The 26,553-nt window shown below is 35.8% G+C and overlaps 1 protein-coding gene across 3 annotated transcripts in view; it reads left to right on the top strand.

Moving 5' to 3' along the window:
* The first annotated feature begins 526 nt into the window (after positions 1 to 526).
* The window catches only part of LOC144453385 (serine/threonine-protein kinase MRCK alpha-like), a 57,059-nt gene continuing 31,032 nt past the window's right edge, over positions 527 to 26,553 (top strand). For all 3 annotated transcript variants that reach the window (XM_078144665.1, XM_078144667.1, XM_078144666.1), the window contains exons 1-7: positions 527 to 1,035; positions 12,407 to 12,498; positions 14,502 to 14,585; positions 19,366 to 19,461; positions 21,808 to 22,050; positions 22,947 to 23,003; positions 23,584 to 23,727. In XM_078144665.1, coding sequence (XP_078000791.1) covers positions 858 to 1,035; positions 12,407 to 12,498; positions 14,502 to 14,585; positions 19,366 to 19,461; positions 21,808 to 22,050; positions 22,947 to 23,003; positions 23,584 to 23,727 — 894 coding nt within the window. In that variant the 5' untranslated portion in view covers positions 527 to 857. The remainder of the gene's footprint in view (positions 1,036 to 12,406; positions 12,499 to 14,501; positions 14,586 to 19,365; positions 19,462 to 21,807; positions 22,051 to 22,946; positions 23,004 to 23,583; positions 23,728 to 26,553) is intronic.

Here is a 26,553-nt window from a genome sequence, read left to right on the forward strand (position 1 = left end):
AGTGAGCTCCATCAGATGCAACTGTTTGGTATTTATCACAAATGACAACACAAACACCAAAGCCCACCATTTCTCAACTACGTTGCACAGTCAGTTTTCAACAACAACAACAACAACAACAACAACAACAACAACAACAACAACAACAACAACAACAACAATAACAACAATGACGACGACAACAACAACAATAACATCATCATCATCAACAACAACAACAACAATAATAATAACAACAACAACAAAAACAACAATGACGACGACAACAACAACAACATAAACAATAACATCATCAACAACAACAACAACAATGACGACGATGACGACGACGACGACGGCGGCGGCGACAACGACGACGACAACAACAACAACAACACCGCGACGACAGTGCTCGAATGATATGCGGAAAAAAGCAGGGGACTTTTAATTTATGCTAATATAGGCTGACATCACCTTCACGCAGTCTCTTTTTCGTGTGGGTGTTTTCCCATGGTTCAATGCACGACTAGACTGTCGGCCATTTCCATGATTTCTACGGAAGACTTTATTGAAGTTGAGCTGTGAAGCTAAGCAAACTAAGGTGATATCAGCATCGCGGATCCTCTAGCCATCATCAAATTAGGATAGATCGGAAGTTGGAGACCTGCTTCTAAATTAAGATGACTTACTAGGATGCTAAAGTTTCATAAGTGTCGTAATCGGCACTGAAATTCCAAGAGACAACTGCTGAAGGGCCCAACGAGGACGCGACTAGGCCGTGGAATATATACTACAATTTTGCAACGGGGATGTCCTTCGGTTCCATAGTTATGTCCAAATAGGCGAAAATATCTGGATACAGATCTCACGTCACAATTATGGCTGCAGAGCAAAGACTTAAACAATTGGAAAGACTTTATCTTAGCGGAGTACAGGGAAGTGGCGGATATGCCCTTAGTATAGAATGTTTACTCGATATTTTGATCGTTATTTATGACGAATGTTGCAATTCGACCCTTAGACGAGAAAAGTGTGTCTCAGATTTTGTCGAATGGGGTAAGTAATAATGATAATTGACAAATTGACGTGTATCCTGTATCATATTGAGTGTGCTTATTCTAAAGCAAGACATCTTCACCGATCGGTCAAAGGGAGATGCCATCACACGTTCTTTGATTGACGTTTTCAGTGAAAGCTTTAGCATAGTGTATCAAAAGGAGGAAGCGAAATGGGTGCGTCAATCACAAGGCGTTTTCTTTCTGAGCATCACACTTCATGCTTTTTTCAGCTGTTGCAAAGGGGGAAAAAGAGTGACACAGCTTCCAAGGGTTTCCCTCTCGTGTCCACCAAATTGTCACTCTCACTTGTGGTAATATGACTGTTGGACCAACATGGTCTCCAAAAGTTATATAGCATTGAGAAAGTGACCAATACAGTACTATACAAATAAACTTTATATGTACACAATGTCGGTACAGTTATTGGTACGAGATATCATCACTGACAATACCTTATCATTAGCACGTGTAAAATAAGAATGAAAGATGGCAGTGATATGTAGTTCGGTTAAGTACATTATAGAAGTAACTACGCAGAGAGGGGAATGTGATATTGGGTGTAATGTGATAGGTATATAATAAGGAGGGTGCTACAGTAGAAGTATGAATATTGGTAGAAGAATTTGTACAGTCAGGAAGCAATAATTTTCCTTACTTCGTAGATACAAATGTAGCATGTCTTGCGAATGCAGTAGTTTTTCCAAATGTGAATGTCACCAGTATCAAGTGATTTGTCAAGGAAGACAGTGACACAGAGGAAGATTTATGTAAGAGTGCTCAGAAATAAGGAAGTGGCAGTATTGTGTGTTATTTTGATGGACTGGGATAGTTTGTGATTTTGATGTTATTTATAACAAATAACTGAGAAATCCAAATTTCCCATTGGTACATTTTCACTACCAATTGCCATGGTATGCTGAAGTGGTGATTTTCACTACAGCATGACAGGTCTTTTAGTGATCCAAATTCACAACTATGCTAGAAATGTTTTTCAACTGATTCATTCTAAAATTTGAATGGGGGATTTCTGCATAGTTGAAAACAAATTACCTTACTTCCAAGACATGTTTCGCAAAAAAGACCCAAATCTCCCGCTGCATGCATGACAGCAGTACTAGAAACCATGAGAGTGTCAAATCCTTACAACAGTGATTTTGTGTTTAATTGCATTAGTCAGGACTAAGGTTCGCTCCCCTTCCTTCTCTTGTAAAGTCACCAAACACACATGAAACAAGGAGTCCCCTTTGAACCTTTGAATATCCTAGGAAGTGGTTGGCTTTGTGGCGTGAGATTGGCTGAATCAGAAGACCATTTCCTGTTGGTTTCTAGTGTCAACATGTGTTCTGCTAGTCTATAAAGACAAATGAGGCAGGGACAGAGATCTCTAACAGTATATCAATCATTCATCTACTTCTCTACCACATAGTATGTGTACATAACCTAGTTTTAGTAGTGAACATGACTAGGTAGTTCTGGTTAAACAAAAGTTAAATATTATGGTATAAAATCCCTGTAATCCTTCAATTTGAAAAGGTTGAGCTGTAATATACCATATATGTAGGTTATAAAATGATGGTGTCACAGTGTATGTATGTGTGAGAAGTTTGTTGTGTCTTTTTGGACATGGAAAACTATACCCATACATACATAGCCTTGGGTTGTATAAACTGTTATGTATGTCTATATATATATATGTGTCTGTCACCATAGGAAGTTTGAAAATCATGGTATGTCTATTGATTTTAGTATAGAAGATATTAATAGCAATAAATCACAGCTGATATTGGTAGGGTTAATCAGTCAAAAGGTCACACAAATCAAAGTTACTTCAAGTAATAAGGTCACCAGAGATTGTATGGTCCTTTCAACATTTTATTGATTTTATACCGGAAATCTTGAACCTTTTGTGATAACATAGTCACATGTCAGAAAGAAAGATGAAAATAGATTACCTGTAACTTTGTCCTAAGTCAGATCTGGTGGGATATTTCAATAGATGTAACTGATGTACATAACATCACGTGATAGCATGAACATGCTTGGGTTATATCTTATAGTAAGGTTGTTTATATGTACCAGTGAAGCTCTCTCATGTTGTATCTGTCAAATGACCTAATTTTGAAAAATAATAACATGGTTTGCTTCATCTGGAATAGATGAATAATCTTTTTGTGTGAATAACTTGATGAATACTACTGATTTGAATAACTACTCTTGATTGGGAGTAGGCATCATTGGCAGGTGATGTATTAAGCTGTGTTTTGGAACTATGGGTGACCCTGGGTCAAGTGGATAGCAGAGTAAGGAAACAAAGCTTCTGTTTAGGAAATGAGAAAAATATTAAAGTTTGCAAGGAAGTGACAGTAGACTAGTACTGCTGCATACTGACCTGTTTAGCTACATACATCATGTATGCAATAAAACACTGTGGTTATATTAAAGGAGAAAGTGTTGAGGTCACTGCAAACTGTGCAGGGTTGTTTGTATAATTCAAAGGGGTTATAAATGGTGTGAGATGTTTTGTTATAGAGGATTGATTTATCTCAAGTTTGGTGAGTTTCTGGAAATTTCTGAAATTCAAAATGCTGCTCGAATTGAGGTAATTCAAATTCCATGTATCAATTTAATTTATCTGTAATCCACAAGATCTTCCATGACATGCTTTCACACCTGACAGCAAGTCGTGGAAAGGAGTTTTGGCAGTCTTTCACCCAAATAATATGGTCAAGAAGGATACAAAATAGGGCTTTGATGGGTAGAGACTGATTCTAGGTTTATGCTAAGTTGAATAAGATAGTATCTTGGTAGCAATGAAGAGGTTCTACAGCTCTTAATATCATTGGCTACATATAGATTGGTATCCCAGGGATAGGACTTCAGGTCAGTGTGTGTCATCTGTATACACATTTCTCTGTAGTAAATGGGAAGGGTTGTACTGTATGTTGAAGTGTGGATGTTCAGTTGAGGCAACAAATCCAACTGTGTGTCTTAGCCACAGTCTGGTGTCAATCACCTAACTGTACTAAGAAGAGGTATTGTCTGTTTTCCAGTGATGTGGTTCACTTGATTGTGTGACCCCCAAATGATGACGTAATTTTACATGATCAGTATTGTTGCTGCAAAGTCCAACACTGATAGATGTAGGTAGAGTAGAGCAGTGGTGCCAGGGAGTTGTGGCTGTATTTGTGGTCACCTTACAGGTGTAATGAGCATGGCAAATAGCAAGGAACAACGTATCACATTTCAAGGAGCTTGTATGTGTGATGTCAGGTGACTGGCACAACAGACAAACACTTGCGAATATAATGGTTAGGCCAAGACCATGGCTGCATTGTGCAACTGCAGTGTGAACTTATGTTTGTTTCACTTTTTTCACACTTACAAAATGTAACATGATATACTTTAAATTTATACTAAAGACAGAGTAATCAAGTTGCAAATCAGGTCAGAATTTGATGACTCCTAGCAAGTCTTTTTTAGTGGTTGTAAAAGTTTGATGAAATATCAAAAATAGTCACAAAATACACTCAGGCAAGTAATTTACCAATGGTTAAGTGTAACTGATAGTTGACCCAGGGAGAAGAGAGATGAAAACCCTTCACACTAAGGTGGTACTGATCAGCAGTGATTAGTAAAATGGGAGGACAAGATGAACAGTTTCAACTAAATTGGTCACATGTAGATAGAAGAAAATGACCTGCACTGTTTGCATGAAGAATGCCTTCTTCCCAGGGAGGTTAAACAAATAGAGTTGGTTGCTTTTGTGAATGAAAAAGGGGTTGTATTTAGCAAGACTGCCTCCATCAGCCATTGAATCACATAAACAGAAAAGGGTTCTGGTAGGAGTGGAGGGCTTTCAATTCAATATTTGCAGCACCTTGGCAAAGAAGTTACAGTATTGAATCGAAAGGCTCATACTAAGAGTAGCGAAGAAAGTCATGGAAGGTATATTTTGTGATAGTTGAAGGGCATCAGAAAGTAATTGTTGTTTATGATAATTACTTTTGTTGGGTTCACTCCAACTGTTCAATGCTATTTGACCTCACTTGGTTTCATGGTGTTCATAGTCTCCCCTTTCAGGTGAGAGGAAAAAAAACTGTTCATGTGTTGGTGGCCATGCTTTGCATAACAATGTAAAATTATGAATGAATGGGAAAGGCTTGCTAAGGGAAGGACTTTGGTGGTGTGTCGTCAAATGGATAGGAAGGGCTTGAAGGTAACTGAGTCAAGGCCAGGGCTGACTTTGCACCATAAATTATCAGAGGTGTTTGCCAATATTAACTCATTCACCTCTGTCACTGGAAATGATGTGAAACATCACAAGTGATCTCAGACAAACATTTTCTTAATGGTCTTTGTTGGAGCTGTCCACTCATGGAAGCAAAATTCCCTCTTGGGCCTCCAGTGCACATGTTGTAGCTATCCATGGAATGGCCAACTTATTATGAATGAAATTTAGTACAGATCACCAAATAGTATTGTGTCATGTGCCATCTTCAGGTCTATACTTAGAGTCATATATTTGTTACTGCCAAGTATGATGTATTTTAGGCTAAGCTTATTTTAGCAATGGTTCTATTGGACAGAGATGTACATGTAGCAAGGGTCCACTGTTTTGCACCATACAATATTCAACTGATCGATCTGCTTCATTGAAATATAGTAGCTCCAAAAACAAAACTGTAGTCTGTTGGACATGTGAACTCGAGTTCCAAAGTTATAAAAATGGGAGTCATTATTTTATTCCCAGTGCCATCTTTATTTCAGTACAGAGTTTAAGGCCATTTTAAATTGAGAGATGAGTAATTTTGATTACATTATCTTCACCATAGTAAACTAAACCTAAAGGACAAATATATTTCAAGTGGAAGAACACATTTCTGATAGTATGGTAGTCTGCTAGACAGTGATCAGAAGAACAAAAAAAATGCTGGTTAAAGATTCTTCTTGGCTTTGTTGGAATTTCAAATAATTGTAAAAATTACACACATGAAATATAAGAACTTATGTAAAGACTCTCCTATTAGAGTGTCAGCAAGTGTGCATAAAATATACATTTGAAGATGTCTCTTCTTGGTATGAATGAAATGTCCATTCTCATTTCATGTACTAACAGAAACTAGTAGCTACTTGCCCATGGGAGTTACTTTATCTGCAAGGACACACAATTGGCATGTCCTTGGCTTTCACCCATACTGTGTGAACATGATTGGAGAGAAAATAGAATTACATTTAATTTATACACTTGCACAAGAAGAAAAGAAGTAGATATTCCCATGCAAAAATGATAAAAATAAACGTGAACTTGGTAAAAAATGCTTGTACTGGAGTGAATATAAATATAATTATGTTCAATATTTTTAGTCAAGTTGATGAAATAAGCAAATGGTTCAGCGCCTAATTTTGGTCTCACAGAAATGATACCCTAGTCAAAACTGTGTTGCATATGATACAAGATATTGATCCAAATTCTGCAAATCATGTCGTGACTACTGTAGGGGAGAAATGATGAATTGCTGAAAGACCAAAAATAGCAGAACACTTATCATATCTACTCCTGTGTTTTCTGTATTTGTTCTGTGTAATGTATTACTCAGAGTTGTCTATTATGATGCCTGAATGAATCATGTCAGAAATATAACTGGTAGTTTCAATATTTGTGACTATATCATGAATATTTAGTACATTGATTTAGAATTATGATGTTAGTCGTTTATGGTAAAATTGCTGTTATTCTCTACACAATACAGGACTTATCAAAAATTGAATCTTTCCACTACAACATTTAATGAAATTTGTTCGCATTTTTGTCTAAACTTTAATCACCCAGGGTACACACAGACACAATAATGTGATATTACAGATATAAACTCAGACAGACACAAGCATACATGTACAGACTGATTTATATGAAATATAGCAAAAGCTAATTAACAATTTATGGATGGAGTCTCATCAACTAGAACATAACCATGGTGAAATAATTCCACTGTGAGTCTGTTGCCAAGGTATTCACAACTTGACATGTGTTTGAAGTGTCTGGGTTTTCATTGATGTATTTATAACATGGTCATGAACACTGATTTGAAAGAGACGGCTTTGCTTTGAAAGAGAGACATTTTAAACACCTTGTGGTAGGGTTTAAAATTTGTCAGGTTGTTATAATCTCGCCAAGAATCAAGTTGTGTGGGGTTTCACTCTTAGTTTTCCTCTACCACGCCATGCTAATGGCCATTTACTTTAATGAAGCTTCAACCAGAAATCAGAAGCAAATTCTTACTATGTTTTAAATTTTTCCCTTTGTGAGATGGTGTCAGTAGTGTCCCCATACTTGTTATTAGAACCAACTTGGAGGGTTGAACTATACAAGTATAGTGTAAGCATAATTACCATATCACCATGCATTGCACAGAAAATTGTGATCTAATTTTAGGTTTGAATAAACAGTTGTTAGCAAAATACCAGGCGTGGTAAGGGAAAGCAAGAGCAAAATCCTTACCTGACTAGATTCTAGGCCAATGTTAATCATAATAGGTACTTTTGTTAATTTAATGTGATAATTATAAAGTTTCTGATAAATGCTCAAACTGTAGAGGACAATTTGCACTGCGAAATTATTTTTTTGATCATTCATGTGTCAATTTAAGTTTTGGTATTTAAATTTGACGAAATAATAAAGTTGAGAATGCCAGCTTCTACAACTAATGTGAAATAGAAAGTACAAACAGCCAGGTGGCAAATGCATGGTTGAGGGTGACACCATAGGATGTGGTAACCTCCCAAGAGACATGCAAGCAGACAAGTGATGTGGTAGGCTGGTTTCTTGTTGATCTATCTTTGAAATATTCATAATTTCATTTCATTGCAAAATGGATTGGATAATGGGGTGCACATCTGATGGCAGGCCATAAAGTAGTTTCCATTGCAATTATATCACTCATGTGTACTTAGCATGCTGCATGCAACTAGCTAGGATTAGAAATGAAACAATGGAAAGGTCATAAGGTGTAATGAATTATTGTGGGTTAATAAATGACTAGAAACTCTAGCAGTAGGCATGGCATGGGATAGATTCTAGGAAAATGATTTTGTATGTAATGTATTAAACGAATTGTGGTAAATATTTGACAGGAAATTACCAGTTTACTTCTCCTAAGTAACATGTATAGAAACTAGGAACTGTCAATACTACTAGTACTGTAATATAGAATATGCGGTGACAGATTTTAATATATATTGTAGTGATGTCTTGTTCATTAATTATTTCCGCATTGGAGCTAGTATTCTCTCACAAACACGCAGTGTCAAAATTTACCTGCTCATTACACTTGATCATTTCATTGCACAGGTGATGTAAGATGTAGGTCAGTCAGCAGGTGAAAGTAACATGGTATATTATGTATATATATACGTACACACACACATATGGATGAATCATCCAGTGCCATGTCACAGCTTGCTAATTTCAGCCTACCGATGAAATCATAAGGGTTATGGTGGAAACACAACCATATTAGGACACTTTTATGTTGAATTTAAAGTAGTGTAAGTGTCACTTTCTCCATGTACATGTATATCATGACATAAACATTCAATGTATTAGAAATGAGGTATTACTTTGAATATATGAGTGATAAACACTGCACATATACAATATATACCATATAAAGTTTCTCCCTGAAATAAAAGGAATGTGTCATTTGTTACGTGTAAATACTGTGAATACAAAAGATATTGCTAGATTTTTTGTAAATAACAACAACAATAACAAACGATAAAGACTGTCAAAATCGTCATGCCCTAATCAGTGAACCATGTCAGTAGTTGATTTTGTGTGGGAACTATTTCAACGGTCAAGACACTGAATTTATGAGTTGCTAGGGACAATAGTAACATTGTTGGTATTTTGGAAGAACTGTGTTGTGGTTGACCACAGTTCTTTTGTACAGACAACAGACCACCCTTGCTGTATTTTACAAAAACGTCTGACTGAAGAAATTTTTTATTAGCGAGATTAACCTGTGTCTATAAAAAGATGGGCTGAGCAGACTAAAGAATGAAGCTGTGTAGGTAATAATGGGGTTTCACACACCCAAAAGACTAGTCATAAAGTTACTGAATGTAAATTACAACATTGGTTCATGTCTGTATGAGTTGTGATGGATTTACCAGGAGGCCAATGGTTGATATGACTTTAAAAGGAATGATGTGATATTGATGTTATTTATACTTCCAATTTCTTCTTTTTGACCGAAATGGTGGCAACACATGTATCTAAAGTGTGTCCTTGTGATGAAATTGGAAATATTAATTTAACTACATGTATGAATGGTGATTTCATGGTCAGTTTTAGAACCATATTGTGTGCCATAATTCCTAGTTTAAAATCTATCCTGTTGGATGAATTGTGTGTATAGATAATTCAGTCAAAACTGCCCAGAAAAGAAGGGGAAGCTAATTTGAATAATTCCATCATGTTCTTGGTATTGATAGTCATATCTACATTTGTATAAACACTTGACAGGTGTTTTGCAATTGGCTGATGTCTTCATTGAAATATACCATAATACTTTGTTCATGTGATATGAATAAGGAGAACTAAGTGAATATATAATATATTATAGGGGATTTAATGAATTGGATCTTGTTCAAGCTGCACAATGTACACATGTATTAGTACTAGACATGATGTGTTAGTATCTGATGGCGAGGGTATGTTGTACTGTAGGCTAAAACTGAATTTCATAGCTGTAAAAAAAACACAGTCTGTTCAGTAAGCTGTGATTAAAGAGAGTAAATCTTGAAGTTGTAAATGTGTGTAGGAGTATAAGTGAGAAATATTGTTCAACATCCACTTAAAGCTGGAATAGTCATTTGTACTGAAACGAACTGCTTTCAGAATGGGTTTGAACAGACATGGTGAAAACATAAATCAGTTGCATCAATTTGTCTCAAGAAATAGAAGTATGGCTTATATGGTACAAACTTCCACGCCCCAAGTACTATGGTATACATAACAGTTGATTTACATATGAAATGGCATATGAATGTGTATATCATAATAGTGGTTGATATAGTGTTTATAGATATTACAGAGCTTGAGGTTGGACTGGAGCATGAGACCCTAAGGGAATGTACTGTGAATTTTGTAGACATACTGTCTTTGTGTTGCGGTAACTATCAGGCGCATACTATGCATGCCTTTGGAGAAATTGTGAAGGCTTATGTAATTGGTAAATTGTGTCTTCCATTCACATTATGTAAGGTGATGTAATAGGGTGTGCAGAATTAGAAAGTGAAAAGGTACAGGGTTTGTGTTGGGTGGAAACTATGTGAGCAGTGTTCAGAAAGGCCCGGAAATACAGCAAATGATTATGGAAGTAGTTATCAGGAAGTTACCAGTGGTAGTAAGACAGTTGACATCAAAATGAATACATTTGATCATATACCAGTAAAAGGTGTAATGTCTTCTGAATGACCATAATAAAAATGTAAATTAAATATTAATATTCATGATACAAACACATGCTGGTTATGATATTAATAAAATTAATTACCAAGAAGGCATGTCAGCATCAATAAAGAATATGAAGTCATTTTTGTTGTAAAATTCACACGACTATGTGAATGAATGAATGAATTAATGCCATGACTTTGCCTATGTCTAACAGACACTTTGATTTATGAGCAGAAATGAAAATCTCATAGGAAAGCGCTTGTAACTAAATTCTTTCTGTAATTGGTTTGTCTAGTAGTTATTATTATTAGAACCCATAGATCACAAATAGCATGGTAATGTTCTTAGTCAGAGGGGGTGGCCTTGACACTATGCATAATAATGTACATTACTTGTAATTGTTGTTTGATGAGTTTCAGCTGTGTGACCTACACAGATTTCTATTTCTGCAGATGTGTAAAATGTTGGAATGTGGTTGGTTATAATATATGGAAATACTCCCAAGTTTGGATTCTTTTTGTTGTCAATCATTGTAAATGCACACTTGAACTTGGCTGTTTGTATATAGTGTATTTTTTTTGTATAGGGGCTATTTCAATATTTGGTGAGCCTGAAACAATTTGGTATTCATTTGGTATTCTGCTCTTACATGAAGTGTGCAGGCATTACTATTGTTAGATAATGCAAATTAAGTTTGGACTATAGACATACAGAGCAGTCTTTGAATTCATTTAAGGATGTGTCCTTCCTTGTTCATTAATGTATTCTAGGGAGACTTCTACCTTACCCTACTCTCAGTCTATATCCATGGTGATTTTACAAATGTATACATGTAGTGCTTCAGAATGAAATTGAAGCTGAGATCATTCTGTAACTTTGTACAATTGAAGTGTGTCTATACTGTTTTCAGATCAGTAGGCACGAATTTACAATGTGCACAAAACCTTAACATGAATTTCATAGAATTTGTAGGTGACTTGGTTCACTTCAGCAGATCATCTTCTATGAAGCCCAAGAGTAATTTAAGTACTAGTCTAGTCTGTAAGATATGACATTCAGTGCCACACTATCAGCCTGATAACACCACCTACATACATACAATCTTATCGTAATAAATGTCTGTCTGTCTGAGATTACAGCAGTTATCATCTGTAATAGCACGCAGTGTAAATTTGAAATCACCTCTATAGATTTCTGTCATATGATGTGGTAATACTAAAGATATTATATTTGTTTATGAATTGCACCAATCCTATCATAAACCTAATGTATGCCATGTGGTACTACTCACACACTATCCAACTGTCTATATGTAGTGAAACATGTTTCCTTTTCAATTCACAATTTGTCCAAAGGTATGACGTGCATGTATGGCTGTCAAGCAGTATTATGGCTAAGGTTATTGAACTGAACCTAAGTTAAGTAACAGAATGTAGAAATCTTGTACAATTTATTCAGTTACCAAATACATTTAGTCATAACTTTTTGAGGGAAAATTTTGTGTAAAAAGTTTGAGAACTTGTAAGAAGTTACTGACTTACTGACTGAACCCGTGTTACCCCAGTGACAAAAATAAAATTAACCACCCCACCCCACCCCACCCCACCCCAGAAAATTACAACACGCTGTGTTTTTATTGTCATGCCCTTCCCATTCTTCATCCTTTTGTACTTTTTTTCTGTAATGAAGTAACTAGGCAAGGTAACTACATGTTAATTTTCGTAAATGAAAGACATCTTCATTACAGCTAGTAATTTGAAATAGAATATGTTTATGTATAATAAATTATATTATTGTAACAATGTCATACATAGATCATGGTTAAGGTTCAAGATTTTGATGATGCATGTATTTTTGATATCTCATATTTCATGACTTATTTACGATTATCACTTTTCATTTTTTTTTACAGCCAAACCTGTTGTACACAAAGTAAAATACACTAGACTTCATAGAGATGATTTTGAGATTCTCAAGGTTATTGGGAAGGGGGCATTTGGGGAGGTAAGTAATATTTTTGATTGTAACAAATAACAAGGTTTTCAGTCATGGTTTTATCAGCTCTATTTCACTAACAAAATGATTCAATTAACTTATTTAAGGATGATTGCATAATGTCGCACAAGCTCCATAGATGAACTTCATTTATTTAGGACAAACCCCTTCCCCTTCCCCCAAAGAACCTTCACAAGTGCAGCATTGACAAATTGAAATATGATGTAAACCATGACGAAAATTGTAGTGTCATACCTTTACAATTGATGCAATGTCAAAACAGTGGTTGTAAACACATTAAAAACTACCAGAAACCCAGCACTGTATATTAGAAGTAAATTTTAATCAACTTATCAACATCTCAGTGGTAAATACAAAACCTGTTACCACTGAAGGCATGAAATTTTTCAAAATCTGGTTAGAAGTGCTAAAATGAAGTTCAGCAATCATATTGATGCCAGACTCCCCCTCCCCCCTAAACGAATGAAGTTCATTTATTAGCTTGTGTGATATTGTGCAGTTGTCCCTTAGGCACTCCAGACACTGTGATGACTACACAGTTTGTAGTGTCAGTGTACAGGTTGGAAACTCAAGTGAGAACAATTGACATTCAATTTTTCAAGTAGGTGTACTGCAAGACCAATTTTAAGTCAGGACACTTATTTTTTTCCTGGTGAACAAGCAGTGTATAAACTGTTTGTTTGATGACAGCCAGAATCTGTTAACAGACCTCAAGCATAGAAACATGTCCTAAGGCCAAAGGTCATCCATGGTTTTAACAGCAGTTTCAACTTCAGATGTTATTTTGTGTAGAGGCTTTGATTCACTGAACATCAGCTGTACTTGAAAAATAGTCATCCTGTCACTTTCCAAGAGGCTGTTTGAATGCATAGAGCTACATATTCTGTCAACTGCCCAACTTTTATACTTGTGATGAGTTGCCATGTGAGAAAAGAGATTATGATGGTGATGATTGCAAACATTGTTGCTTCAAGTGTTGATATGCGTGCATGAAAAAAAGCTGCCAGGGATTTGTGAAAAGAGTTAGTGAAATGGAAGGAACTGATAGTACTACATCTGGCCTTGAAATTGTCAGTTTTTGCTCTTCCAATGAATTGACAGACTGCATGGAATTATAGTATAGCAGGTTCTCAGTCCTGTCACTGTGAATTCTCACAACAATTTTAGTCAAGAAAGATTGTGGTGTGCAAACATGAGATTGTGCATGAAAACATCCCCTGTCAGTGAATAGAGTTGTTTGTACCATCGTCACCCCAGTTGAACCTGTAGCTATTGAAAACCTGACAGAGTTAACATGGGTACACACAGTAGACCATTGACCGACTAATACACCGTATAACATAATGTATGCAGACAACAGTTCTATATAGATGCATTGAAGTCTTCACCAACGTTTGAGATTTCATTATTTGAATATTTAAATACAGTTAATGATATGCAAATGATATTAAGAAACTTAATATACAAATTTGGTGTTTCCGGTGAAAAATTAATAAATGATATTTACGAATCGCCATGCCTCATATCTGCATATGTGAGTTTTCTCCATGTTTTAATAAGTTGTTGGTTCCATCCTGTAATACCTAGAAAACAATTGAAATTAATTAATGGTGTATGATATTGTATAAGAAACTAATGGTGGGCAAATTTCCCACGACCATTATTTTCTTGGCTTAATATAGTACATGATTGAACAATAAATAGAAGACAGATTATGCTAAATACACAAGCATTTGCATGACTCAAACTCTTTGCAAATTAATGCAAATGCAGAATAAGTATTTAACTTAAGTTATTCATTTTGATTTTGTAAGGTTATTTATTTAGTTTTTAATTTTCATTTATGTTGTTTGTGTACAAGAGTTGTATTAGAAATAAGCTACCAGGATGAACATTCAGACATTTAATTTTGTCCAGTCAATATCAATTAGTTTGTTATTCAAGTAAACTAAATGAATCTAATGTTATGTAATTCATTATTTTGATACCAGGTAGCAGTAGTGAAATTGAAAACTACCGAGAAAGTATATGCAATGAAAATACTGAACAAATGGGAAATGCTAAAAAGAGCTGAGGTAAGTGTTGATTTTATAAGACATTATGATCTGAAATGATGCACGCAGTCAGTATTTCCTGCGTAGTCTATTTCCATGCACCTTTCTACAGCCATTCTGAATGAGGTATATCTATTGTGGTGGTGTAGACACTGAGGTGTCTGACCAATTTCATTTTGAATGGGAACACTTCCATTTCAGTGACTGCTGCACTTAGCTGCAATTTGACCCGGATGTCCAATTTATTGACCCAAATCTACCAAGTCACAATCACATTAATAACCAGGGTTATAACGGTGTCTGGGTATCTTCCAGTTTGACAGATTTTATCGCAAAGTTTTCTCAAAAAGTGTGAGTTTTAATCACAATAAATGAACCTTTGATAGCAGTACTTGTACCCATTGATTAGAGAAGGTAATGAATGAAGTTGCACATGAATCTGACAACTGATTTAACTCTGTAACGACCATTCCTACTAAAAACCACATATTAACAAAATTAAATTTTAATTCATTATGTTGGAGACATTTCCCTTGATTTCAGACTTGTATCGGATGATTTATGTTTTGGTGTTCATTTGTGTAGAACATTTTGTACGTCATATTTGTAAAAGGAATTTTGAGTGTAGATATATTCTCATGTCTGGTTGAGTGGGATTGCAAGTATTCTTATTTTACTCAAAATGACATGTAAAGAGTTTGGGTTGATGACAGAGAAAACATCTAACTGTGCTCAATAGTAAGAGGAAATTGGGTTGTAATTTGATACAACAGTTCTGATATTTTTCGAGAAGACAGTGTCCACAATTCAAGTCTTAGAATAAAGAATTTCTCTTTGAAATTTTATTTACCTTAGTTTATTTTTTCCTCTCATTTCTAAGTTTATATAATATATCATGCTGTATGTAATTTAACAGACCCATACATGTATGAAAAACAATTATGTTGAACTGTCACGTTACATAGAACGTGAAACCCAGTACATGTATATAGGTTTCACCTTAATTCTCCAAGTGCTGAACATAATCAGATTTGCATCACAATCCTACTATTTTCAATCATTACAATACTCTATTGTGTGAGCCAAATATATCCAAATGAACTTCAAATAGAAAGAACAAGATCAACACACCCTTTTACATGTACTTTCAAGTTTCATTGCCTTTGTATCAGTCTATTGCCAGACAAATTACAGAAATGTTCCCTGTTGTTTGATAAAAAGTCATATATTTTTTGAGAAGTTGCCTATTTCCATGGAAATTGATATTTGACTTATCATACTTGGAACAAAAGGAAAGACAGTAGGTTGAGAATTCAAGAGTGACAGTATAATTGGTTGTTCAAAGCATGACAGCTCACAGACAAAAGAACATTGGTACAGAACACAAATGATGATTGACACATGTTTTCAATGAGTGTTACATATGGACAAATAATATTGTCTTTTCACAATTGTAGTAATTATTAATTGTAAGTCGTTAGGTTAGTATAATTTTTCGAGATATATGAAATTGCAAGTACATGTTTTAGGTTATCTTTGGTCTTTGTGATGTGGGCATCTTGAGTACATTACTGAAGGTGATGTAATGTAGAATTAATGAAATGAATTATTGTATGCATGTGTAGTGTTTAAAGCTGTCAACTGTCAAATGGAAATAGACATTAGATGATTAATGAGCTAGATATGAACAGTAGGTGATTACTTTCAAAATGTTGTCCATGAGATATAATATTAATATGTGTATATTTTGGTATATTCCAAGGAGACATGCTAATAGGTGTTAGGATAGTTATTGTATTGTTTACAGTGAAGTATAGCCATGTAACTTGCATAGATTTTCATATTTTCTATGAACTTCAGTAAATGTGAGGGAAAGCACATAGCTGGTGAATTCCAGCTAAATGCCAGGGGAGAGCACATAGCTGGGGAACTTCAGTAAATGTGAGGGGGAAAGCACATAGCTGGTGAATTCCAGCTAAATGCCAGGGGAGACCACATAGCTGGGGAACTTCAGTAAATGTGAGGGAGAGCACATAGCTGGTGAATTCCAGCTAAATGCCAGGGGAGACCACATAGCTGGGGAACTTCAGTAAATGTGAGGGGGAAAGCACATAGCTGGTGAATTCCAGCTAAATGCCAGGGGAGACCACATAGCTGGGGAACTTCAGTAAATGTGAGGGAGAGCACATAGCTGGTGAATTCCAGCTAAATGCCAGGGGAGACCACATAGCTGGGGAACTTCAGTAAATGTGAGGGGGAAAGCACATAGCTGGTGAATTCCAGCTAAATGCCAGGGGAGACCACATAGCTGGGGAACTTCAGTAAATGTGAGGGAGAGCACATAGCTGGTGAATTCCAGCTAAATGCCAGGGGAGACCACATAGCTGGGGAACTTCAGTAAATGTGAGGGGGAAAGCACATAGCTGGTGAATTCCAGCTAAATGCCAGGGGAGACCACATAGCTGGGGAACTTCAGTAAATGTGAGGGAGAGCACATAGCTGGTGAATTCCAGCTAAATGCCAGGGGAGACCACATAGCTGGGGAACTTCAGTAAATGTGAGGGAGAGCACATAGCTGGTGAATTCCAGCTAAATGCCAGGGGAGACCACATAGCTGGGGAACTTCAGTAAATGTGAGGGAGAGCACATAGCTGGTGAATTCCAGCTAAATGCCAGGGGAGACCACATAGCTGGGGAACTTCAGTAAATGTGAGGGAGAGCACATAGCTGGTGAATTCCAGCTAAATGCCAGGGGAGACCACATAGCTGGGGAACTTCAGTAAATGTGAGGGAGAGCACATAGCTGGTGAATTCCAGCTAAATGCCAGGGGAGACCACATAGCTGGGGAACTTCAGTAAATGTGAGGGAGAGCACATAGCTGGTGAATTCCAGCTAAATGCCAGGGGAGACCACATAGCTGGGGAACTTCAGTAAATGTGAGGGAGAGCACATAGCTGGTGAATTCCAGCTAAATGCCAGGGGAGACCACATAGCTGGGGAATTTCGGTAAATGTGAGGGAGAGCACATAGCTGGTGAATTCCAGCTAAATGCCAGGGGAGACCACATAGCTGGGGAACTTCAGTAAATGTGAGGGAGAGCACATAGCTGGTGAATTCCAGCTAAATGCCAGGGGAGACCACATAGCTGGGGAATTTCGGTAAATGTGAGGGAGAGCACATAGCTGGTGAATTCCAGCTAAATGCCAGGGGAGACCACATAGCTGGGGAACTTCAGTAAATGTGAGGGAGAGCACATAGCTGGTGAATTCCAGCTAAATGCCAGGGGAGACCACATAGCTGGGGAACTTCAGTAAATGTGAGGGAGAGCACATAGCTGGTGAATTCCAGCTAAATGCCAGGGGAGACCACATAGCTGGGGAACTTCAGTAAATGTGAGGGAGAGCACATAGCTGGTGAATTCCAGCTAAATGCCAGGGGAGACCACATAGCTGGGGAATTTCGGTTAATTGTCAGGGGAGTGAACATCAGTTTTACCTACTAAGCATTTAAAACAATGAGGAGGAAAAGGAATCATTGTCAGGTGCCTTCAAAGTATACAATATATATTTACTGCTTTACATACTGATTTCACATAGGCCTTTATTTTGTGTTTGAGTATTCAGAGCTACCTACATTTCACAAGAGAAAGTGATAGGGTTACCTCAGTACATTAACAGCTTTCCACTCAGTGTCACCAGTGCATGGCTGAAATATTGAAGTATTCATAGAATGCTATGACGACTTGGGCACAGAATATACACTGCCAATACAAAGCAATGGTGTGTTTATCCATGGTCCTAGTTGCCACACCTTTGCATACAGCTTGTGGACTTTGGAGAAATAGATAAACATAAAAATGAAGTATTAACATGAAATGCAAATATTTTATTAAAAGAAAGTTATGTATAATATATAATAATGTCACATTGCTCAAAGCAGGTATGTTGGCATTGCACATACGGTCTGTTTCAATATTTTTTAGTGTGTAGGTGTGTGAGATAGGAATTTATCCAGCAGTTTTTCATTTTTTTGTGTGTGTGAAAGACCTTCACACTCCAATGGCTTTCCATTCTAAATTGAAGTAATGTACACTCAAAAATATTTGAAATGTAGCTAGAGAGGTAATTGTTGGCTAATTAGAAATTTACACAAGGGGGGTGTTTTACAGCTGGGAAGAATGTCTATTACAAGGTTACAAGTCCATGTATATGCAAAATAGTCTTGTTGTGATTGGATCTTGGCTCTGATAGCAATATTGAGGTGATTGAACTTTTAAAGCCTTTTAAGTATCCAGGAAAACAAATAAAAGACACTGAAATTGTGAAATTAAGTCTGTATGTCTGTTGTAATTGAGTTTAAAATGGCTGTATTGAGTTTTGATAACTTAAATACTGATCAGTTGACAGGAAAGTTGATGTTTGGATAATGTTTATGTACTCCTTACTGTCAGTTATTGGGTGAGCAGGGTTCAGTATATAATAGATACTGTATTGCCGGTAATGCTGCATGATACAAATTTATATCTGGGACCTCCCCTTCCCTTCCCCTACCATCTTCTACAGATATTTTCATTTAATTGGTAAACCAATGTTGCATAATGATGTTGTTTTAGTAGAGGCCTGTATGTTTGAAATTTTTCTGTTTTCCCAAATGTCTCAAGTTCAAAAATATTTCAGGTTCAAAATTTCAGGTATGTAATTTTACCATTTCTCCATTATTATTGTGGGAAAGACTAATGTCTGTCAATTTGCTGTAGATCAATTCCTCTTTCTGACATGATTGTTGTGTACTTGATTTCAGACTGCCTGTTTTCAGGAGGAACGTGATGTTTTAGTATATGGTGATAGCAGGTGGATTACAAATCTACACTATGCCTTCCAAGATGACGATTATTTGGTAAGTTACAAATTATGTCAAAACATTTTTTTAAAAACATGTAATACACATCGTCTTGTTCACAGACTTGTCAAATTTGAACAAATATCTGCCATATTATTTGTTGCAAAAATCCACTCTTTGTATAATAGCCTCAGGAGCTACATGTACTGTACAGAGAGACGTAAGTTCAAGTGTCCACTACCATATTATCAGATATGATCTTTCTGCGGGTACAATCCTTTTGTTTCCTATTAATAATAATATAATATGTACTAGTGGTGAATATACTTTACTAATCCAAATTAAATTTGGAATTTCAAAAGATAGTTACCACTTTTGCAGTGCCCTAGTGTCCTAGTTTTAAGCAGGAGGAAACCAAAGTACCCAGGGAAAACGTGTGTTGTTCGGAAGGGTCAAACTTAGCATCACCCTTCTTACTATTACATACAGATCTTGGGAATTCTTAATCAAACCAAGCTGACTCTTGATGGGTTTGAACCCAGACTAGGCATACAAGCTAACCACTTGGCCTCCGACAACCCGATTCACATTCTGTCACACTTTTTATAGATGAAAAACTGTCAAAGACTATCATACAGAATACTCAGCTTGTCACATTCATTGCTACTAACTAATGATACTGATCTTGCCCAAAATATGGTAACTTTGAATAACTTCATTTCACTCGTAACAATTTCAAGCTACATGTATCTACCCAAATCTATCTGGGACATGAGCTGTTTAAGAAAGTAGAAAAAAGTGTAGATATACAAAGATGACAATTTATTAGAAAAAAGACGTCTGACAAAAATGTGAGAGTGTGAATCGTGCATGTATTATGGTATGCCTGTATAAAGTACATGTAAAGTGGTATTTGAACTGTCCTACATTGGCCATACCATCAGTCTTCATAATATCCAATATACTGTATACATGTAGTATCCAGTTTTACTGTTAAGTGTGTACATATTTGGGAATCCTATGCTTGGAGTATTTCTTGCAAAACTTGAGACACAAGTTGTGTACTTAGGTGGAAAAAGTGAAATTTGTCCAGTTGTACAGGGTTGCCAGAATTGTGATGTATTACAGAGATAGAAGCAGCTGAAAATAGCAGCAGAAGATGCCATCTGGTTTAATCAGTCTTCTTTATGTCTCCTGACAAGTTTTAATGTCTTTAAAGACAAGGCAGTGTAATATTCCTTGACCGTGGCATGTTTTATAGTCTTTCTTTATATCCACTTGACTTGTCCTCTCCTTAGTGTTATCACAGTCAAAAGTAGGTCAGATTGTCAGTCCACTTTGTCTGAATTGAACAAACTAAAATATTGCAAATATCTGGAAATGAGTAATCAGTTCTAAACATTTATAATTGTATGATAAGATGGAAAGGCCTGTCAAGAAGTTAGCTTGGGGTAAGGGTATGATGACAAGTCATGCATTTTACACTTTTGACTGTCAACTATTGTTAAGACTTGGCCCTATATCAACTATGTAAGGGTGGAGTTTGGTTCTTATGGAATTTATCCATCCATCATAGCATAATGTTTCACCAAATGGTCTTCAGTTTTTAGTTGCCACCTAAATTGCCTCATCAGTGCAGTATTTTCAAGCCCTCATCAATGTTGTATTTTTAAGTCCTTATCAATGTTGTATTTTCAAATATAAAAGTATGACAGTACAGCTAATATCATGATGCCAGAAAGTCAAAAGTTAGACAATATCTTTTACATTTATTCAGTACTGTATGAAATGATAATGGGGTGAAATAGGTAGTCTTTGTCAGAGGAAAGGAATACTGTTAACCTAGAAATTTCCATTCAAGACTTTATGTCACTTATTTTGCTAGAAAACAAAAATACACAAATAAATAGTGAGTGAAATTCCTTTTTGTACATGAACACAATGTACCAGTCTGGTTAAAGAAAGTATTTGAGAACAAACTGAAGACTGTAAAATCAACAAATTTTCTATTGGTGAAAATATCTAGGGTCACAGTATTGTTATTAAATATATATGTAATGAATCAAGGGGAAGGTTTGAATGTTTCTGGATTTGTTTTAATTATGGGAAATGAAAAGTGTCAACACTTCTGATGTTTGTAGTTTCAAGAGAGTAAGTCAGAAATAATGAAATTATGCAAGAACTACATACGAAAAATGTTGAATTCTTCACATGTTGAAAAGAGACAGTGACATCTTTATTTTTTCAAGACTAAATTAGGAACTATTTCTTTCTACGGCTTCCAAATGTCAACTTTTAACCTAATGCAACGCTTTCTATCAACTATGTAGAAACGATAAAAAATAGGTGTTTCAATGAACGATATTTTTTCTAACAATTTATTATCACTTTGTCACTACACAGTATTTGGTGATGGACTATTACAGTGGTGGTGACTTGTTAACATTACTCAGTAAATTTGAAGACAGACTGCCAGAGGACATGGCCAAGTTTTATGTAGCTGAAATGATTTTAGCAATTAATTCAATCCATCAATTACGATATGTTCATCGAGATATCAAACCTGATAATGTACTGCTGGATCAGTATGGGCATGTCAGGTTGGCTGATTTCGGTTCCTGTCTCAAAGTGCAAGATGACGGAACGGTAAGTTCTCGTATGAATTTCTTGTGGTTCCCATATGTCTTGTAGGAAATGTATTGAAATGAACTGTGAAGGATATTAGCATAATAGGACAAGCAACTTTAATATGTGTCAGGGTTCTCCCCAGCCTCAAAAGGGTTCTGGTCAATTATTGACATTCAGGAGCTTTGATATTCATTAGGTACACGACTATAAACATGTCAATTCCATAAACAGTGGAGTTGAGGGGATTCATCTTGTATTGTGGGTGTTGACTGGTACAGACAACACAAGAAGATTTCTGATTATTTTCACCTAAAAAACAGATGTTATATTGATGTTGAAATGATTATATAGCAAGAGACAAAGAACCATTCATCATTCCCAGCCACTGTTTGGAGGCTGAGAACGTTATGTCTTCATTCTTTCACTCCTGAAGATGAAAAATAGTAGTAACCTTTCAATGTAATAATTACAGTATTTTAAATAGAGTGATTCAAAATTTAGTATTCATCACAGCAAGTGGGTCCTCAGAAGTAGTGAAAGGGCTTAGCATCCCTGCTGCCATTATCATGTTATCTTATTTCACTTCTATTTTTTTTTGTGGTGGTTGTGTTTGTTTAATGATTTTCCTCATTTTGTCACAATAGTTCTTAAGATGGCACATGAAATGAAATAAAACACTTCCTGACCTGACATTGTTTGATTACAAGGCTACTAAATACCACACAACCTATCAAAGGTCAAGATCATTTGTCAAAATCATACAAGCTTGACCAGATGACTGGTGGGGATGATAAGATATGTCTGTCTGTATGTAACATTAATGGAGTGTGAAACACACAACAGAATGTACCTTGTTTAGGGAAATGAACCGCTCTGACCTATCTAATGGCAAGAATTCATTTGTCATACCTCAGGTCCAGTCCAATGTAGCCGTGGGTACTCCAGATTATATTTCACCAGAAATTCTTAGGGTAAGTGACTTGCAGTAATACTCTCCTACTGTCAGCTCTGTTTTTCACCATGTCGTAGAAGGTACTGTAAAAAAAATGAGTTTGTAGTTTGGTTTAACATCTTGTAATGGGTATTGTGCAAACTTTCTAAAATGGAAATAAGAATTTAGTAGTTGTTTCATTAAATAAATTAAATCTTGCATAAATAAATTAAATCTTGCATTGATGAGGAAAACAACAAGTAGAAGTACCTGACTAGTTTTGCTCTGTATGACATTTTTGCAGGTTTTGGAAATACTGTAAACTCCAATATTTGTTGAGAAAAATATAAAACATGTTGTTGATAAACCTCTGTGTACATAAATGTAACACAGTAGAACCTGGCAAAAGTATAGTTTGCATAAACCAGTTGCAGTCCAATATTCACAGCAAATTCTAGTTTTATAGTACTTAATCAAGAGTGTGTTGGTTTATTATATGTGTTTACTGTCTCAGCATTTCCGTGGTCTTGCTGTAATAGAATGTTTCAATTTTCAATGGCAAGCCAAAGCAACAGTAACATCCTTTCTGTGGTCATAACTTTTTGACTGGTTTGTTACAGGCAATGGAAGATGGTAAAGGCAGATATGGTGCTGAGTGTGACTGGTGGTCACTGGGTGTCTGCATGTATGAAATGTTGTTTGGTGAAACACCATTCTATGCAGAGTCACTGGTAGAAACGTATGGCAAAATTATGAATCATAAGGTTAGTGAAGAAAAATTGTCATCGTAGCTGAGTAGGGGAAATGAACAGAAATAACAGGAAGACACGTTTTGTACTTTGTGTAATGAATTAGTGTTTGTAAGGAAGTTTTCTCAGTATGTAAGGAAACAAGCTATCCAGATGTTGTAGTGTTTTGATGTAATTAGAATCCTAACTTTGCAGAGTTTCACTCTGACTTTCAACACTTATGATATAGCTAGCCAATGTTCTTTGACACTCTCCAAGAAATCCAGTTGAAAATATCCTCTTCATGTACTAACTTTGGAATCAATTGGCATGTGTTATTTAGCCCAATGTCTGTATGAATGACCCATGTCTATCCATCTGTACATGTATGTCGACATACCTATCTCTGACACCCACTGTTCAATTTCAACCAAACCTGGCACAAATGTCAGGCACATATCAGTTTATTGTGTGGCCTTAACCTTTATGGCAAAATGACGACCATATTTGTAGTAAATATTAAGTACTAGCAAAAGTTCAATATTTCATTCATTCATTTGTTTGCTTGGAGATGAAATAGTGGAACTCTTAAATGTAATTTTGTAATCATTTGTATGTATGTGTGTGTGTGCGTGTGAAATAGTGAAACGTATACAAGCTAAGATTTTGAAGTATTTGTACTGTTAAATTTAGAAACTGTATATTAAACCTATTTCTTTCATTTGTTGACATTAATACTGTTTTTGAAGGGAATTTATTGAGCACAATTAAAGATCCAATTTTGATGCATGTCATTTCTATTTATGTAAGTCATCGATATAGGAAAAGCAGACAAGATATTTCATACAAAGGTATCAGATTTTTTTATATGTGAAAAACATATTGCATAAAAGTGATGAAACCAGTAACTGATCACATCATGTGTGAAATGAAATATATCCAACATGCCTTACTTTTACAAAATGATCATCTCCATTTCAGTGCTTGATATGTATGACCTAAACCCCATTGTCTGTCTATCTAACTTAGAGAGGTCAGTTATTTACCTAACCTCTCCACCCCAAATCTTTATGAAATAGATATTAGGTATCCTAGTAGAGGATAGGAAAGGAAGCAGACCATTATCTTTTAAGGGTTGGAAAGTTCAGATTGGTAATGAGGTTTCCAGTGATTTTGTGTGCAAGTACTTGGATGTCCTCAAGGGTGCATCAAGCAGCTGGTCAGAGGGGGAACCATCCATTGTGCTTAGCATGTGGTGAAATGGAAACAGACCTTCCTCTGCTATTTGACTCCTTCTGTATAGAGAATACCAAGAGTTGCTTCATAGGTCATCGCCATATCTATGTCACCACTCATAAATGTTGTATAGCTGGGGAAAAAAAAGAGGCTTTGGCTTTCTTCAGAGCATGCCTTGTGATGAGAGAGTATGGGAAATGGAATTCCTGTTCAAGTGGGAAATTCATTGCCTAACTTTAAAAAGCAATTGCGGTGAAGGTTACACACAAGATTTCCATTTACAACCACTTATTTTTGGTATGTTTGCATTTGTAAAAGTTGAGATAAACAAACAGTGGCTTAGAAATACATCTACCAGAGAGGGAGACACAGATATTGTGTAATATGACAGTTCTAAGATATAGCGTGTAAAGGAACTATAAATTTTCTATGAAAAGATCATAAATTTGCAAGATTTGTGAACTTTTTAAGTTTAAGTTGTACCTTTTCAGCTGTTGGAGTGATACTTATCTGCTGAGTCTTAGGTCGGGCATTGCCCTATAATCGCTGTGGAGAGCCAGAAATGTGAATTCTCACTCGTCTGCCAATTTGGAAGGTCAGAACTCACCAGGAATGCCAGTATGTGCGTTAACCAAGGGATACAGTGTTACACATAGTGATACTGCTGAAACTAAAACCTATTGTAGACAATCATGTTTACAGTAATGAACAATTGAATTGACCTGAAATAAATAACTGTGGTTTTTAGAGAAGATGAAAAGATTACAAGATGACAACTACTGTTTGCCAGCAAAGGGTCAATACTATGAGAGCATACTTACATTCAGTATATTTCACTCATCCATTCTCTAATTATGTATTGTTATGAAAATAATGAGTTGAGAACCGGCTAACTTGAATATAGATATATCTGAGGATTATTGAAACTATTCTATAAACAATATTATAGATAGCAATTATATACCAGAATAGTCACAAATGTTATATGTATATTATATTGTACCATTACATACAGACAGACAGACATGCTTGTGCGTACGTGCATGTCTGTATACATACATGTACATATATACATATTGTACGTGTATGTACATACATACATACATACATACATACATACATACATACATACATACATACATACATACATACATACATACATACATACATACATACATACATACATACATACATACATACATACATACATACATACATACATACATACATACACACACACATACACATGGTGGACGGATGGAAGGAATTATTTATTTCAAACAATGTAAAGAATTTAGTTTACTACAATACATACTCAGGTAGAATGTTCTGGGTATTCATTAGTGATCTGATTTGATTTGGATGGAGGGAATAACCCAAGAGTAGGTTATGTCTAGTTCCTTTCACAATATAAACACTTGTACAAAACCTCATTTATTGCTAATATTGTGAATTGTTGTCGACCAAAGCAAAGAAATTGGTTGCGTAAATGAGGCACAGGCACATTCCATTGTATACAGTTAGGTATGCCACAAAAGTGATAGAGTCAAGTCTGGACATGGTTTAAAGGAGCTGCAATTAACATACCATGCAAATCCTTCACAGGAAATATTATTACAAAAATAG

The sequence above is a fragment of the Glandiceps talaboti genome, chromosome 2 (assembly GCF_964340395.1).
Source record: "Glandiceps talaboti chromosome 2, keGlaTala1.1, whole genome shotgun sequence".
Taxonomy (NCBI): domain Eukaryota; kingdom Metazoa; phylum Hemichordata; class Enteropneusta; family Spengelidae; genus Glandiceps; species Glandiceps talaboti.